The sequence below is a fragment of the Alosa pseudoharengus genome, unplaced genomic scaffold (genome assembly GCF_046254945.1).
Source record: "Alosa pseudoharengus isolate Yale_2024_CS ecotype anadromous, Long Island Sound unplaced genomic scaffold, YU_APseudo_1.1 YU_APseudo_1.1_scf_18, whole genome shotgun sequence".
NCBI lineage: Eukaryota > Metazoa > Chordata > Actinopteri > Clupeiformes > Clupeidae > Alosa > Alosa pseudoharengus.
Genome location: NW_027468650.1, coordinates 24,494,337 through 24,510,050, shown reverse-complemented (window position 1 = coordinate 24,510,050; position 15,714 = coordinate 24,494,337). Strand labels below are relative to the sequence as shown.

At 42.5% G+C, this 15,714-nt stretch overlaps 2 protein-coding genes across 9 annotated transcripts in view; one reads left to right on the top strand and one right to left on the bottom strand.

Moving 5' to 3' along the window:
* scrib (scribble planar cell polarity protein) overlaps positions 1-4,175 on the top strand; it is an 82,914-nt gene extending 78,739 nt beyond the window's left edge. For all 5 annotated transcript variants that reach the window (XM_076290701.1, XM_076290695.1, XM_076290696.1 and 2 more), the window contains one exon: positions 1,561-4,175. In XM_076290701.1, coding sequence (XP_076146816.1) covers positions 1,561-1,688 — 128 coding nt within the window. In that variant the 3' untranslated portion in view covers positions 1,689-4,175. The remainder of the gene's footprint in view (positions 1-1,560) is intronic.
* Positions 4,176-4,496: 321 nt separating this feature from the next.
* Positions 4,497-15,544, bottom strand: kif9 (kinesin family member 9). 4 transcript variants are annotated; one of them, XM_076290692.1, is made up of 21 exons: positions 15,480-15,544; positions 15,115-15,212; positions 14,803-14,968; positions 14,536-14,642; positions 14,108-14,335; positions 13,352-13,435; positions 13,167-13,259; positions 12,879-13,026; positions 12,354-12,418; positions 12,163-12,240; positions 11,968-12,036; positions 9,265-9,369; positions 9,108-9,163; positions 8,842-8,932; positions 8,612-8,745; positions 8,302-8,439; positions 7,777-7,985; positions 7,090-7,269; positions 5,652-5,767; positions 5,159-5,263; positions 4,497-4,886 (listed from the first exon to the last, which is right to left on the bottom strand). In XM_076290692.1, exons 2-21 carry the CDS (start codon positions 15,208-15,210, stop codon positions 4,794-4,796), a joined length of 2,361 nt encoding a protein of 786 aa, XP_076146807.1. In that variant the 5' UTR covers positions 15,211-15,212; positions 15,480-15,544; the 3' UTR covers positions 4,497-4,793. The 4 variants fall into 4 exon arrangements, 3 of the variants coding, with proteins under 3 accessions (XP_076146807.1, XP_076146808.1, XP_076146809.1); XM_076290693.1 differs by having other exon boundaries at positions 15,115-15,215; positions 15,480-15,537; XM_076290694.1 differs by having other exon boundaries at positions 4,794-4,881.
* Between the last annotated feature and the right edge of the window lie 170 nt (positions 15,545-15,714).

Sequence of the window (15,714 nt, the reverse complement as noted above, 5' to 3'; positions counted from 1 at the left end):
GTATGAGTGTGTGCTCGCTTCTCTTCCACTGCTTCACAGATTTTGTTTTATTGTTTTAAAATTAACCAACTCAACAACGCAACCTAAAATCAGTCAACCTCTACAGCTGTCAATTGGTCAACTCGTCAGTAAAACCGACTTGTCAATCAATTGTCAATCCCTTGCTGCCTAGAAAGCGGGACCTGTTTTCCAAGTGCTTCTTCTGGGGTGTCTCTGTGAGGGTTTGTCATCTCTATCTCAAACTCTCAAACTATATATTATAGAGTACCTGCTGTGTGTCTGTGTGTGTGTGTGTATATGTGTGCGTGTGTGTGCGTGCGTGTGCGTGCGTGCGCACACATCTTCACCTCATCAGTGTTTCTAATTGAATGAGTCAATGAATGTGAATGTGTGTGTATGAGAGAGGGAGAGAATGTGTACAAACCTCTTCAAACCTATTGGACAGGATAAAGACAGGGCATGAAGGGCAGAGCTGGATCTAGTGTGTCTGTGACTGTGTGTCTCCACACACTACACTGCATAATAAGCACACACATCCTGCATGAGCAAAGACCTAGACACCCTCTATATGGATGTTTCAGCTTGTTTTTATCATTTTGGATCTAAAATTGCATGTGTTTATGTGTGTGTGTGCGTGTGTGTGTGTGTGCGTGTGCGTGTGTGCGTGCGCATGAGTGTGTCAAAAGAGTATCCACAGGTATGAGTGTGTAGTTAAGATTGGGGTGTGAAATAACCTTGCTGGAGAATTCCACAGTGGTTTGAACAGGCTGGTCGTGGGCGTTCAGAGACGTCACTCCCTCCCTCCTCTCTGCCCATCTCTCTTTCTCTGGGCAACGCTGGAGCTTTAGGTGCCCGCTGCCACTTCTTGCCACACACTTCTCTGGGAGTCTGGGATGGGTTACGACTAAAAGAACATGTATGGTACAAATACACCATCATGTCAGCTAGTGTGGCGGGGGGGAGGTACTGAGTACATGTATGCCACATATGTGGCATCTGATGCAATTGCAACATGCTTTACTACTTCATATAATCTAACCACCTAAGCAAAGCCAAAATCCTCCATTACAGCTGTACTACTGACCACTTATTTGATCACAAATTGGCATTGAACTAAATCATTCAACCAAGAACCTTCTGGACATGCTTTTAGTATTTGACCTCCTCCTCCCAGGGAACCAGAAGAGAAGTGTGTGGAGCCTCTTTCTGCCTGTGTGGAAGTTCAGCTCCTGACTTCCTAACCTCCACCCCCAGCTCCACTGGGTGGGTGGGGAGGGACTGGTTTCCCTATAACTATGTCAGGGTGTCTGCAGGGGAGTGTCCCACTCAGGGCAGTGCAGACTGGAGCTCTGTGTTCCTCCCAGGATGGCAGGTTGTGCAGCTGTGCTCCTACAGCTAGTCCTGCTGCTACTGCTACTGCTATTCGTCCTGCTACCAGCGTTGCTACAGTGGAGGCTTCTGATTAGCCTGCTCACCTGGGACTAGCCATGGGGCTATGTTGGTTGATTAGACTAGCTAATTTTAATCTGTCTTTATCTTTCTCTCTCTCTCTCACTCTAGCAGTGGGTGCTGATGTGGAGGTTTCTGCTGTGGTGGGCAGCTCTGCTCTGGAGGAGATGGCTCTCTACAGCAACAAACGCAAACTCCGCCAGGCTCGTCGCAGCCTAGAGACAGCAGTGCCCACATAACCCCCCCCCCCCCATCCCCCACAGACACACACTCACACAAACACACACAGTTGAGATTCCCATAAACAATCATATGCACACATGCAAACACATTCTCTTTAACACTAATGACTGAGGTGAAGTTTTAAACACTAATGTACCACACTTGTACTTATACAGTTACTGCACAGTAATCAGACTACACACACACACACACACACAGTTTCAGACCGACTTTCAGATCAAAGCACCAAGATTCATGCGTTCAATTCACCCCACTGCCACAACCTTGAGGGGTGTCCATGGACGTGTTCACCACTCCAGCTCCTTGTCTTCTGGACGCCAGTCATGCCTTTCAGAGCCCAGGGGTTGGCCAGGGAAAGCCTGTGTTCCCAGTGCTCTGTGCTGGACAAAGAGCCAACGTGATGCTACCAGACCACCAACACTTAACTCATTCATCTCACCGTTCTGTCATACTCTCCTGCCGGCCTTCAGTTTGCGTTTTAGAAGCTGAATTATTTTAAACTGACAACTCACACTTTTTTTCTTTCTTTTTTTTAATTCACATGTAGTATTTTAATGTAAAAAAAAAACAGTTGTTGTATGAAGAGAAAACATGTAAAGAAATGTAGTTGCTGTTGTACTAACTCTTCTGTTAAGTTTGATGAGAATTGTTGATGATGACTATGCTAGAGGTATTCTGTCGCAGTTTGAGGAAGGAGAGACGGCTACCTTCACTACCCCCCTTCCACAGGTCCTAAAGCCCACCAGATTAAACCAGAAACCCATTTGTAGTCCTCTCCATTGTGATCTTGTCATTGTCAGGTGTTCTTCCTTTCTCAAAGTAGACGTCATCCCAGAAAAGGGGGCGGGGGGAGTGGGGTTTTATTTCTGAATGCACCAATTACCTCACGGGCAGGAGAAAGGTGGTGCAGAGCCTGGCGCAATCACACTGCTCTCTGTGTGTCTGTCGTGAAGCTTTTCCTTTCTTTTCAAACTCGAGGCCTTGTCGCAGAGCTTTAAATTCATGACATATCTGGCAATCTGTCATATCCTCCATGTGTGAATTGGAGCTTGCTTCAGAGTTATGCAGATGAATGTAGTTGTTTTATTATTTTTCTTGAAATTTGTATTTTTTAATCAATATTTGGGTGTCTTGCATGAAGACGTCATATCAGCCATGAGGCTGATGCTCTCCCAACAATCGTGATATTTTCAAATTGAAAGTAGGAAGTGGCTGTTGTGATCCCTTTTGAACTGGACGGTTTATGTTGTATGACCACTCGCTCGTCAAACACAGATGAGTGTTTTTTTGTTATTGTTAAATAAGAGTTGGCATCAGCCTATTGGCTGGTCCTTTCGTGGATTTCCCCATGCTGAAGTAGTCAGTAGTATGTGGTCTCTGGACCAGTTGGAGATTATTCATAGTTTTCCCTGGACCATGTTAAGGTTTTCCACATCTATCCCATTCCACAGAATGAGACAATATACTGGTGAAGACCACAGGAAAACTAACAAACTAAATTATTTTCCTTGTGTGTGTGTATACACACAGACACACACACACACACACACACAAAATATGCCGATAAACATGCAATCATCTGACCATTGCTTTTAAGAGCCAGTGAAAGTTCATCTCATCTTCGTATGGACTAAATGGTACCATGCTTTCCTTTTCTACTTTATGGGGAGGAACTCACAAGCAGACATATGTTTAGCTTTGTTTAGTGGTGTATAAAACTTATTACACATATCTGCTCTCTGGGGCTGCTCCATACAGGCTTGTGAAGGTTGCAGCTCATTTGTACTTTTTATTAATAAACAAAAGTATCTTTTACCATATGAATGATTAATTTAACTCTGAAGCCACTGAAAAAAAATGTTTATGGTCGTGTGAATAATGTACAAAATAACATGAAAGGCTAAACTAAACACTCATCTAATGTGAGCTGGTTCACACCACAGTCAAGTCTTATGTGGTCCAGCAGCTCCCTGCGTGTATATTGGCTTTAGTGCATTGGTTTGTTGTTTTCTGCAGAGGGAGAGAGATTAATCCTCCGCATAGTATAAAAGAGAGATAGAAACATGTATTTTATTTTTGAGCTTTCAGAAAACAGTCTTTCCTCGGGCGGACCGCCGTCAGACCTGAATCGGAGGGTTTTGTTTTTGAAGAATCATATCAAGAAAATAGCATTTGTGTTTGTAATTTAATTTGACTAATCTTAGCACCTGTTTTTATCTTCTGTTTTTATTGTTTTTGTTTTGGATTTTTCTTTTGCTTTTCCATGTCGCTTTCACTGACTGAAATTCAGTTTGGTTGATAACACTTCTGGGAAAGGCTGATTTTAGCTCTGTCTATTGGTTTTCTTTCGCAAAACCAGCTGTCAAAATCATGGTTCTCCAAACTAACGAGATTCACTACATTACTATAATTTCATGTTCCATTACAGGACCGTTGTTTTATCATCCATCTTTTTTGTTTGTTTTGGGTTCCTTTCTTCTCTTGGGGAGGGGAGGATGTGGGGAGGGAGGGAGGGTTTTGCAAACGGGTGGGGGGGGGGGGGGGGGTCAGAGGGCGTGAGGACGGGGGTTAGAGTTCATCCAAGACTGTAACTAGTGAATTTGTACAACCAAAGAAGTCTATTTTGTGGTTCAGGAATAATAAAGTTTACTTTTCATTTAACATGATGATTTGTTGCTGTGTTTTTAATTGAGTGGTTCATTGTGCACAATTTTTTGCCTAAACTTGCAACTTGGAAAGTACCCTAAGAAAGAATCCAGTCAGCTTATCCATAAATGGCCTTTCTTTTCATTTAGCTCTTATGCTCCGTCCCTTAAGATAGTCTTTTGTGGTAAAGTGCGTTGATGTTTTTATTCATGCGTCAAGACCATCATAGAACCAAATTATTAACATCTTATGTCCATTTGTTGACAACTAAGGATTTACATCCAGCCAGCGTCATAAGAAAAATTTTGAGGTGTGTTGGGGGAATTCGTGTGTGTATCAATATGGAGATGTGTTTCCAAGATGTCAGCACTCTGGTGGTCTGTAAGGTTAGTGCTATGAAGTGGAGTGAGGGGCCTTTGGAGAAGATGATGGGTTTGTGAAGTGGTGAGTTGGCCTCAGGTGACTGAAAGAATGGGGGGCAGTTTCATCCGCCTGGCAGGTGTGCTGTTTCTCCTGGGGCTCCCAGCCTGGCTCTTGTTACTGCTTCTCTGCACAGACACACACATTTTTGATTATTCAGTAATAAAGAATTTCTATCCATACAGTCAGTGTTTGGCTGTTGTTTGTACTTTAGTACCTATCAACAGAAAAAAAAAAAAAACTCATGTCCTATATTGTGCATGTTGTAAGTGTAAGTCATGTCCTGTTGTGTGTATGTGAGTGTGAATTTATAGAATGCGTGCATACTTCTACCCTCCTACTGGGAGCCTTGTCCTGTGTAGAAGTGTGTGCATTTTGTAATGGTGTTGTGTGCTCTCACCCTTCTTACTGTTCGGATGTGGGCGTTGTAGAAGGACACAGCACTTGGGCTCTCATCTAACAACTTGTAACGCATACGCTCAAAGCGCTCCTGCTCATCCTCCTCCTGGTGGCACATACACAAACACAGACCTTTATTACAGAAATCACTCACAATGTGAACACAAAAACGCTCTAAGCTCATGACATGACTTAAGATAACTATAGGACAATGTCATGATATTCAGCACAAGGTTGATGTATTGTTAATCAGGACTAAGGCTTTTAGACTAAATAAGCTAGAGAGGAAAATGGCACGTGGTTTCTTGGTGTTTTAAGCCCCCAACGTTGTCTTCAAGGCAGCGCTGCCTGGAAGGCGCTAGGGTAAGGCATGGGTTAGAGTTAGGATTAGGTGCGGCGGTGGCAGCGCTGCCTGGAAGACGACGTTGGGGGGCTTAAAACACCATTGAGCATCCACGTGGGCCTTTGTTTATAGTGAGTGGTACAGTACTCACCAGGGCTAAGGCTTTCTCCACGGGCACCAGACCAGGCCGGATGGTTCCTCCTGCCCGCAGCACTCCCTGCACCTCCTCTGGCAGCATGAAGGATTCGTTGTACCAGCTCTCAAACTCTGTCACGCACATAAACACATAAAACACACACGTATGCAAACTCAACTTCTCAAAACAGTCATGCATCAATATCTAACCTTGCCATCCTGATTCTTTCGTGAACTGGTTTTGCCACCAGAAACATGAAGATGGTGTACATCAATAGACTGCACTTCAAAGGAAGAACTTCACATTAACAAAGGAAGGATCACATTAGTTGTCCAGGCAATGGTGGCTGGCGTAATGAAATATGGCTTCTGGGGAACCCGCGATGGGGCAGGTCCCATAGTGAGATACCTCACTCATGCTATCAGAAAACCGGGGTTACGTGAGTAACCTTAAGTTCCCTTGGAAACCAAGTTTGAAGAAAATTGTCATTTCAATGAGCTTCCTGTAGGAGTCAGTATTTATACATTATCCACTCTCTGTTGCTTGGAATGACTCAGCACTTAATGTAAAAGTGGGGAAGTGTGTTTAAAAACAAATTCACATAGGCTGTGTTGATGTTGAAGTAGCCTACATTAGGCTACACTTTCCAGGCTAACAGTGCAATACAATAGAAGTAGTCTGATTTACTATGTCAAAAAAAAAAAAACGGATGGCACAATTGATAGCACTTCAGCTTACTATGTGGAGGTTCCGGGTTCAATTCTCTGTTGGCTTGAACGCCAGGTATGGTACGATTTACCTAAGAGTATTCCTGAGCTTTCTCATTCAAATCCAGAAAGTGTGGCAAAGAGATGTACAGTACCTAACATTCTAGACTAATTAGGCAATGTGACACACAAGTGTTAAAGGATATCCCCACAGCTGTAATTCGACCATAGACACGACGCCAAGACAGAAGGCTGAGTACCGCAGGCAATTACAGCTGTGGGGTTATCCTTTACCAATCCCATCACCACGAGTTTCACATTGCTTTTATAACCTACAACAGTTCCATTGGCAATTCACTTTTATGAAAAAAAAGTAGCCTAGTTCTAAACATTGGTGTTAACCGTTGCAATGTGACGCCACTCGAGAGACATAAGTTGCTTGAAAGTGAACTGCCGTTCCCTTTGAAACCAAGTTTGAAGAAAATTGTAATTTCAATGAGCTTCCTATAGGAGTCAGTATTTATACATTATCCACTCTTGCTTGGAATGATTCAGAATAGAGGTCTGCGCGGGACAGATTTTTAAAACCTGCACCCACCCACTCCCGCAAGGCTAATACCCATGTGTTATTATCACATCTCATCCTTATTAGCTTTTTACACACAATACTAGGCAAAACAAATGATTTCTGTTCCTGACTTATGATACAAAGACTATTGACTGTTGAGTGGCCCTGCTGGACTGACCTGTGAGCAAGCGCACCCTGCACTGGTCCACCAGGTGTTGGCAGTAGCTGACCTCAGCCCTGGTACCGCACAGGTCCTGGTAGTCTTGTCGGTACTGGGCCTTCAAGTCCCTAAGCTTCAGCACCAGAGTCACCTCCGCCTCGTCCAGCACTGGCTCACCATCAGACCCCACAAACTGCCCTTTAGGTCCAAAGTGGAGACAGGTTGGAATTTACTTGGAACTTTACTTTACTTGAGGCACTGATACAGGCATGGCAAGTTTCACCTGCAAATATGCAGGTGTCATATGTTTTTAAAAAGTAATACTCAAGGCTTAAACTTAACTTATAAAGCTTAAAGCTTACTTCATATAAACATATAAATATATATTATATATGTATAGTATATAAATATGAAACAAATACTTCATATAAAATAACATATAAAACATATATACAAATATGAAGTGTTTTCATATCTATGACCAAACAGCACTATAGCGTTATGAAACAGCACCTACACAAACAGTTCAACAAATCAGTTCAATATGTTCCAGCATACACAAACAATAGACTGTATACAGTCTATGACACAAACAAGCCAGAGTCTGGCTTTTCATTATAATTGGTGGGGTGAGTGAAGGTTTACGTCCTCACGTTACTGAGTGTACATGGGCCTGAGTGAGTGAGTGTTTAAGTAGTTTCATACCTTGGCTGTCCCTGTGCTCTTGTCTCTGGCGCAGGGTGACCGCGGCCTGGTCGATCTGCCGCTTGGTGGCGTTGACGCTGTCGGTGAGCTCACGCAGATGAGCGCGTCGCTCCAGCAACACGGCCTTGTTCTCCCGCAGGATGCGGTTCAGCTCGCTCCCACACTCCGCTTTGAAGTCCTCAAACGCCTCCTCTTTAGGTGGCGGACTCCTGGGGGTACAGGCGCTCATGAAGGCAAGAGAATAAACAGGGTCCTCATTGGAGGAGGGGTGCCATTGTTCCTGTACCAACTATACGATATAGCTCAATTTAGGACACACTATACATTATCTATTAATAATGCTACCATCTGTAAGGTTAAAAAAATGGTTGGGTCATATTAACTATCATGTTTAAGAATCTGAAGAAAATAAGAGATTTAATTGAGAAAAGTCTGATAGGTGTTTGTGGTCAGGTAGTTCAACATATAGTTGATTCTATTTGAAATGACCATAACTACTGTAGCACACAGGTCAAAAACACATACTCATTAATGCTTTGGTCTCTGCAGGAGAGTGATGGAGAGGCTGGAGCCTGATGGTCCTGAGAGGTCTGGTCTGTGTTTCTCTGGGCGGAGTCCCTCCTGATGGCCTGGCCACTGTTTGTCTGCTTTCCGGGGCCACCTCTGTAGGACCACATCTCATTAGCAGTGGATCCCCCACACAAAGTAAACTAATGCCGACCCAATATCATAACCGCACTACCACCAAACAAACAATCAGCTACTAATTCAGCTGGGAAGGGTCTGTACTCCTGGGGTAGGGCTGGAGTGGGGTGGTGGAGGAGGCTCTACTCACTGATTCTCTTTGCCTTTTTTGGTTCTGTTCTTGCTGGTGTTATGCGCATCAGTGTGTCTCTGAGACGAGGTGGCCACTCCAACGCCGAAGCCACAACCTTCGACCTCTCCCATCGTTCCCATGGCTCCCCTCGCCTAACAGGTAAAGTCCATGATGAAAATCTAGGCAATACTGAGGGAGTCTGCTGTCCACAGTTAGTGAGCTTAATGAACTGATCGCTCTGGACTTGCCTTGTCGGCAGCAGCACCTGGGGTGCTCTGAGGTTTCTCCACCAGGCTGTAGTTCTGGCTCAACTCGTCCCTCACCTTCTGTTCCTGCTGCCTGTTTGAAAACACAGAGCTGTTGGAGTGCAGCTCAGTCCAAATGAACCAAGCAGCAGTTTAAGAAGAAAGGTCTCAGCATCCCAACACAGAATGACTCTATACAACTCAGCATGCAAGGAGACTAGCACTGTATGGTCTATTTGCCACAATGACAACAGAAAGTATATACTCACTGAACAGCCAATTTGAATTGTTTAAACGCTTCTTTAACCTGTCTGATGTTCACAATCTATTAAATGAGAGAGAGAAAAATGATATATAAACAACATATCTATTATTTAAGTTATAGCCTCTGGATTGATGTTCAGCAAGATTTAGTTTGGTTCTTACGCTGATCTCCTCCAGACTGCCGTCCAGAAACCTCTGCACCTGATCCTGAATCTCTGCCACCTGGCTGTCTGAGAGCGGCTCATAGGAACTTGCTACCCGGTTTGGCTAAGACAAAATAATAATAATAATAATAACTGTGAATCAGACATGTGGACTCGAGTCACATGACTTGGACTCGAGTCAGACTCGAGTCATGATTTTAATGACTTTAGACTCAACTTGATAAAATTCAGCATGACCTACAGTAAGCCGTTCCTGAGTTTTGAAATTGCAGCACATTTCTACATGGTATCCAACTTTGAGCTGAAATTCTAATGTTATAGCCCAAAATAATTAACTTGGTTTCCATATCAAAGAATCAAAAGTTGATCATGGCATCCACAAGCATCTACTGTGCTTTTGAATAGATAGCTATGTCTACCATCATGTTTCAGGTGACATGAATGTAACAATCATGAGACACAAAGTATTTTGGCTGACATAACATGCAAGTATGATCACATCATACTTTCACAGATATGGGAAGCCACTGTCTTGAAAACGATATCCTAGCATAATAGCTGGCCCTTACAATGACCACTGAGCTAATAGTAAAATTGCACTGAATATAGCCTATCCTCAAAGGACTAATGTATGACTTATCTGGTTAAAAAGGTTCATAGCTTAGTCTAGGAAGCAATTGCTTAGGTTTGAATATTGTTTGATGATTGTTTGATTGTTGAATGATGAATGATTACATAAGTTAACAGTAGTTTGTAATAGCTAGTTAAGCACTACCCTTTCAACTTAAAAAAAAAACACTGATCAAATGATCAAATGCTACAGGACAGGAAGGGCGGAGAGAGAAGGCAGTGCATAATTTCTCAATCTACACATCTGCTCTTAGAATTTGATGGTATTCTGCAACATTCACATCCAGACAGTGATGACTCAAGAGAGTATTTTAGTACAAGTCTAGTCAGTGTTCTCTTTTAGTCACGTTTCACTTCTCTTAACTGCGAACATCTCACATTTGCACTCCCTTTCTCTGTCAGTTATGTAACCATTTAGCATACCATTTTCCACTTTGTAACAAGTAGGGGGGGGGGGGTGGGGGTATTATATATTATTACTACACATAATACATCTAACCTATACTGTCTTGGCCCAATGAGCATAATAGTAAAATTGCACTGACAATAGCCTAGGCCTCTACCAATTCACTGAATCCCTTTAAAGGTGTGATGATTTTTTTTTTTGGTGCGCTCCATGCATTATAAACATAGTGACGTCCCTGTTGAGAGCACTTTGATATAGGCTGCACTCACTGTGATTTGGAAAATGGACAAGAATATGAAGAGTTGTCTTTGCCTTTGTGTAATGGAACTGGTGAGTCTTGAAGTCTTCAATAATTAGTTTACATGAAGCACATGATATGCCGCATTCCACTCAGCTAGTGGCTACTGGCTACCAGGCTCATATTTCACTTTTAATTGCAAACAGAAAATGTCTAGCAAGCATCATGTCATTACATGCTTCTATTTCCAAAGGAATGAAAGCTGTTTCATGCTTATCATTGTTAATATTGTGCTATACATGTGGCACAAACAATGTTAGAGTTTGTGGACTGGCCACAGAATGGAGCTGGTAAAAAAAGATGAGACCGTGTGGACAGTAGCACACATTACAATTACAATACAATTACAAAGTGACAGTGCACCATTTACAAATGAGTAAAACAGCATCAAATGTGTAGTATTTCTTAAGATATTAATAATTTAAAACAAAATTACTGTGTCATTATTATCATTTATATAATATAAAAGTGTTGACCTTGGCTTCCCTTATGAGTCACCACTGGCAGACAGCCTAATAAATTGTTTGCAGGCAAATCTGTGGCCTAGCGCAGTGAAATGCCATCAGTCAAATTATTACTCATCCTTGCAGTGGGCGCCGCAATTTGAGAAAACTATATATATTTTTGAGTGTCATGTAGCTATCCGTTTTGTACAGGTATGCACGCGTATATTGCACAGGTATGCGCATGTATATATCGTAAAATATTTCAAGACAGAAACATTGAGCATATTGTAATCTGTATTTATAAAAAAAAATACTGTAGATTAGATTGATGTGTTAAAATTATGATCGATAGTCTAATAATGCCATTATTGAGTGAAGAGTACCAGATGACTTGTTCAGGACTTGAAAAAGATTGGGACTTGGACATGGACTCGACTTGGCTTTGATGTGACTTGGACTTGACTTGCCCTTCTCTGTCTTTACTCTGACTTGACTTGACTTAGACTTGACTGCTAAGACTTGGGACTTACTTGTGACTTGCCAAACAGTGACTTGGTCCCACCTCTGCTGTGAATTACAATTGACTACACTGTAGTCCTGTAGTTACAAAATCAGAACTTTAACTTAACTTATTTATTTTTTAGGTAACACTATCACTTACATTGTTTATTATTTTTTACATTTATTTATATTTCTTTTTTATATATAGACTATAAATGGTGCACTGACTGGAGAGCACTTTAAATTTCGTTGTACCTGTGACAATGACAATAAAGATCTATTCTATTCTAAAAGCCAGAAAGAGTCTTCACTGTGCGTTAAGTGGCACTGCTAAACAGCTTAATGATTATTACATTAACTGTACCTGAGTACAGTAAAAACATTATCTGCAATTTCTCTATGAAAACACTGTACACACACCATATTGCTCTGAATGGCCAGGTCCTCCTTCAGCAGCTGGATTTCCCCCTGCAGTTTCTTCACCTGCACCTGAACAGCGACACATAGCATTTCACCTCTGAACCATTGACTGATGTAGTCATGATAGATTGCTTCCGTAGTACAAATTCATTCTTGTGCTTGTCCATTTTAAAGCATTTAACATTTAAAACTCACCACTGGGTCTATGTGTTCATTAACTGCTGGTTCAGTCTTGATACACTTCATCCTACTGGCAAACCTCAGTGTGGAGAGCTGCAAGGGTCAAGGTGATCAGGTGGTCATTCATATTTCACCCACAAATAGTATCAGACATTTGCCTTTATCCTTCATGGTTGCAACATTAAAATGTTGAGAGCCATACTCACTGTTTCCTCAATCTGCGTTGCTTCACCATAGATGTTGGCCACCAGGACTGTGTTACAGTTGCCACCTGCACAAAACACCCGAGAGCCAGTTTTAGGAACCCTGAACTCAATGACTCTATGAGTGGCAAGGTGAAAGCATGTGTGAGAGAGAAAGAGACCGTGAGCAATGTAAGGGGACCTAAACAACAGAGTGAGACTGATATCATGTACAGAAGACATGGGGACGCCTTACGCGCGCAATTTTATTCACGCTGCTAGGCAGCCTGGATTCCATGGACTTTGTTTTCACCTCAACGAAGGAACCAATCACAGAACGGAGGGGGGACAGCAAGACGATGACGACACACTGAAGCGGTTATGAGCTACGTACAGACGCATTTGATAGACATTCGTAGCGCCCAATAAACGGCTCTGGGCATTCTTAAACCACGTTTCAAATATGAGAAAATGTACATGTAGTTCCCAGACCCCATCTCAGTGAGATGAGGTTTGGAGTTGGGGACACATCTCAAGCACGAAGCTTACCCAGGGAGTCTCTGAGGGCGTGGGTGAGTTTGCTCTGTCTGAAGGGTACATGCTCCCTACGCCGATCAGCTAAAGCCAAGATGGCCTGTTCCAGGAAGGACAGGGACCTGTTGATGCACATGGCCTCCTTTTGGATCTGACCCTCAGACTAGACACAGAGAGAGAGATCGAGAAAAGAGATCAGGTAAAAACCAGGTTGCTTTGAAGAAAAAAAAACCCTCTTCACTTCAATTCATATTACAGTAAAGTTTGAAGTGATGCATTGTTGTTTCCCACGTCTAGACTCACCCCAGTTTTTCCCAACCTTTCAGACCCTGCCAAGTCCACCAGGTGCAATTTGGAGGTGATGTACCTGGCATCTGATAAAGTGCGGGAACGAGACTGCAAAATGCACATTTAAGAATAAGTACACTGTAGTAAGCCTACTCAATGTTGTCAACACAGTCTTTGGAAGGCTGTTGTTTATTGCCTACCTCAATGTAAATAGTGAAAATACAGTGAGACCTGGATGAGTTCTTGTTCATGGCATGTGACCCAATGATGCGGTTCATCTCTCCCTGATAGAGATGCACACACAAAATAAAATCAAGACTTCCCATGGCAGACTTTCTTTTTCAACACATTGGAGATTTGACATAACACTTTCACTCACTTCTTACTCCTGTTCATTTTGGAAAGATAAACTGGGAGAATGTGCTTACTCATACTGTATCACAATTCACCAGTTAATTTGCTTTAAAGGTTGCATCAGCGATTGCAGGCCCAAAAAAGGCCCAAACATAAATGATCACATTCATCTAGCTAGCTGCCCGCACCATAAGCAGGCCGTCTAAAAAACGTGTCTCTGTGGGCAGCCTAGGCTCTGAGATCTGCACACAAAAACAATTGCTACCAACAAGTGTTGCCAACCACTCAAAGGTAAAATAAAGTGTTCCAACCAATAATCGATGAGATGCGCGTTCAGGAGAGTTTCAATTGCATGGGAGGGAGGGGGAGGGAGTAGCGAGATAGCTCTCTGTTTTGTTTGAACATCAACAGAAGTGACGTTCCCCTGCCATCGCTGATACAACCTTTAAGAGACTCTTAATCTTATTCTGTGTACTGTGTATTGTGTATGATTTTCACCACATCTGGAACATCTGGAACAGTATTAATGACTAACTCTTAATGGAAGGTTGGCAAAGTATCTGGAGTTCAATGAGGTGGTCAGCTCTGGTCAGTCATATTACCTCAAACAGCAGGTTCAGCGCCTCTTCCTCATTATGGACCGAATGGAGGGAGAGCCCTTTGACCGACACACCCCCTCCTGCCTCCTCCACCACTGCCAAGCCACCCAGCCCTGCCCTAGTCCCACACACTGAAGACAACAAGTCCACAAGCATCTCATTGTAGATCTCCAGGTATGACAAATGGATGGTGAAAGAGTAGTTCTGACGATTCTCCACCTCACTGAACACCTGTGATAGATAAAGAAAATTAGGGGGAATAATGTGTAGCTGCTAGTGTTTCAATAAAGTATAAGACAGATATAGATAGATAGATAGATAGATAGATAGATAGATAGATAGATAGATGTGCCTCATGAGACAACAGTGAGGCAAGGTATCTGTGCATATACTAATGGCCTCCATTGGATGTTTTTTAGGGAACTTAGTACCTGTTGTATGGCTCTGGGGATGAGGCCTCTTTGTTTGTAGCTCTCAGTGGCTCCTGTCATGGTGAAGGTCTTCCCTGCCCCAGTTTGCCCAAAACACATGACTGTTCCTGCAGAGCAAAGGTGAATAATGAATAATTTAGGCAATTTTTCTTGTTTATAAATCTATCCTACCGTGGCCTGTTATAGAGTATCAGAAAGAGTTCTTTACCTAATCTGTGTGAAAAGCCTACCCTGTCTTGATACAGCGCCCATTAAAATAATACTTACCATTGTAACCCTCCAGCGCTCCAAGGACAACCTTATGAGCCACAGTGTTGTAAACATCTTCTTGGGAAACATCATGCAAGACTCCATTCATTGGGAAGGACCAAGAACTCAGCTGATTGTTCACCACCCCTCTCTTAGAATCTCTTCTTTGACGGATATTGATTGTCTGAGTGAGAAATCAGGGTAGTTTTAAGGATATGCAGGGGCTTGTGTGTGTCAAATGTGGTTTTACATAAAAGAAACATCAAGCAAAAGCAGAGGGACAATATTTAATCCTTCAGTGTCTGATTCATGGACATTTGCCTGACATACCTGTCCATCTGGTAAGTATTGAATGAGCTCTTGAGCGAAACTTGCAGTCGGACGGATACGCACAAACACCCGGACTTCACTGCCATTGTCACCCATGGCTGCTGGGGAAATGTTTAATGTAGGTTAGCCTAAACATTTTCAATACGATAGCCCGACTTGTTTCAAATACTTTCACGTCAGTCTGATTGAAATACCCGGTCAAAGCTACAAAAAACTATTATTGGCAGGTTAGCTAGCGTTACTGTAACGTCAACGTTACCTTGTACTCCAATTTTGTTTTTGAACAAAATATAACACTCATATCTATGCGAAATGATCAAGAGTATTTCAAAACATGAGGTCATAATGTTACAAGAGTAACTCACCTTTTTGTAATTAAGGAAACATCAGTGGGTGGTGAGAGGTGGGTTTTATCGACCACCGAAAATGCTGATTATGGCATAATTTCAGAATGTCCTCAAGCTCTACTGCTTTGTTGACATCGTAGTCATGGAGATTGTAGAGCATTCCAATAGATGGCGCTGCGCACTTAATAAAAATGTAAGGCCTAACCATTATACTATAGGGCCTAAGCAGCTTGTGTCTGTGCATTATAGTATA

What these genes read in the sequence shown, in the direction of transcription:
- kif9 (XM_076290692.1), bottom strand. Translation starts at nt 15,210, where the DNA reads ATGGGTGACAATGGCAGTGAAGTCCGGGTGTTTGTGCGTATCCGTCCG. An exon ending in CGCTGAACCTGCTGTTTGAG is followed by an intron (nt 13,436 to 14,107) that starts GTAATATGACTG and finishes CATCTCTATCAG; the next exon opens with GGAGAGATGAACCGCATCAT. An exon ending in TTTTCACTATTTACATTGAG is followed by an intron (nt 13,260 to 13,351) that starts GTAGGCAATAAA and finishes TGCATTTTGCAG; the next exon opens with TCTCGTTCCCGCACTTTATC.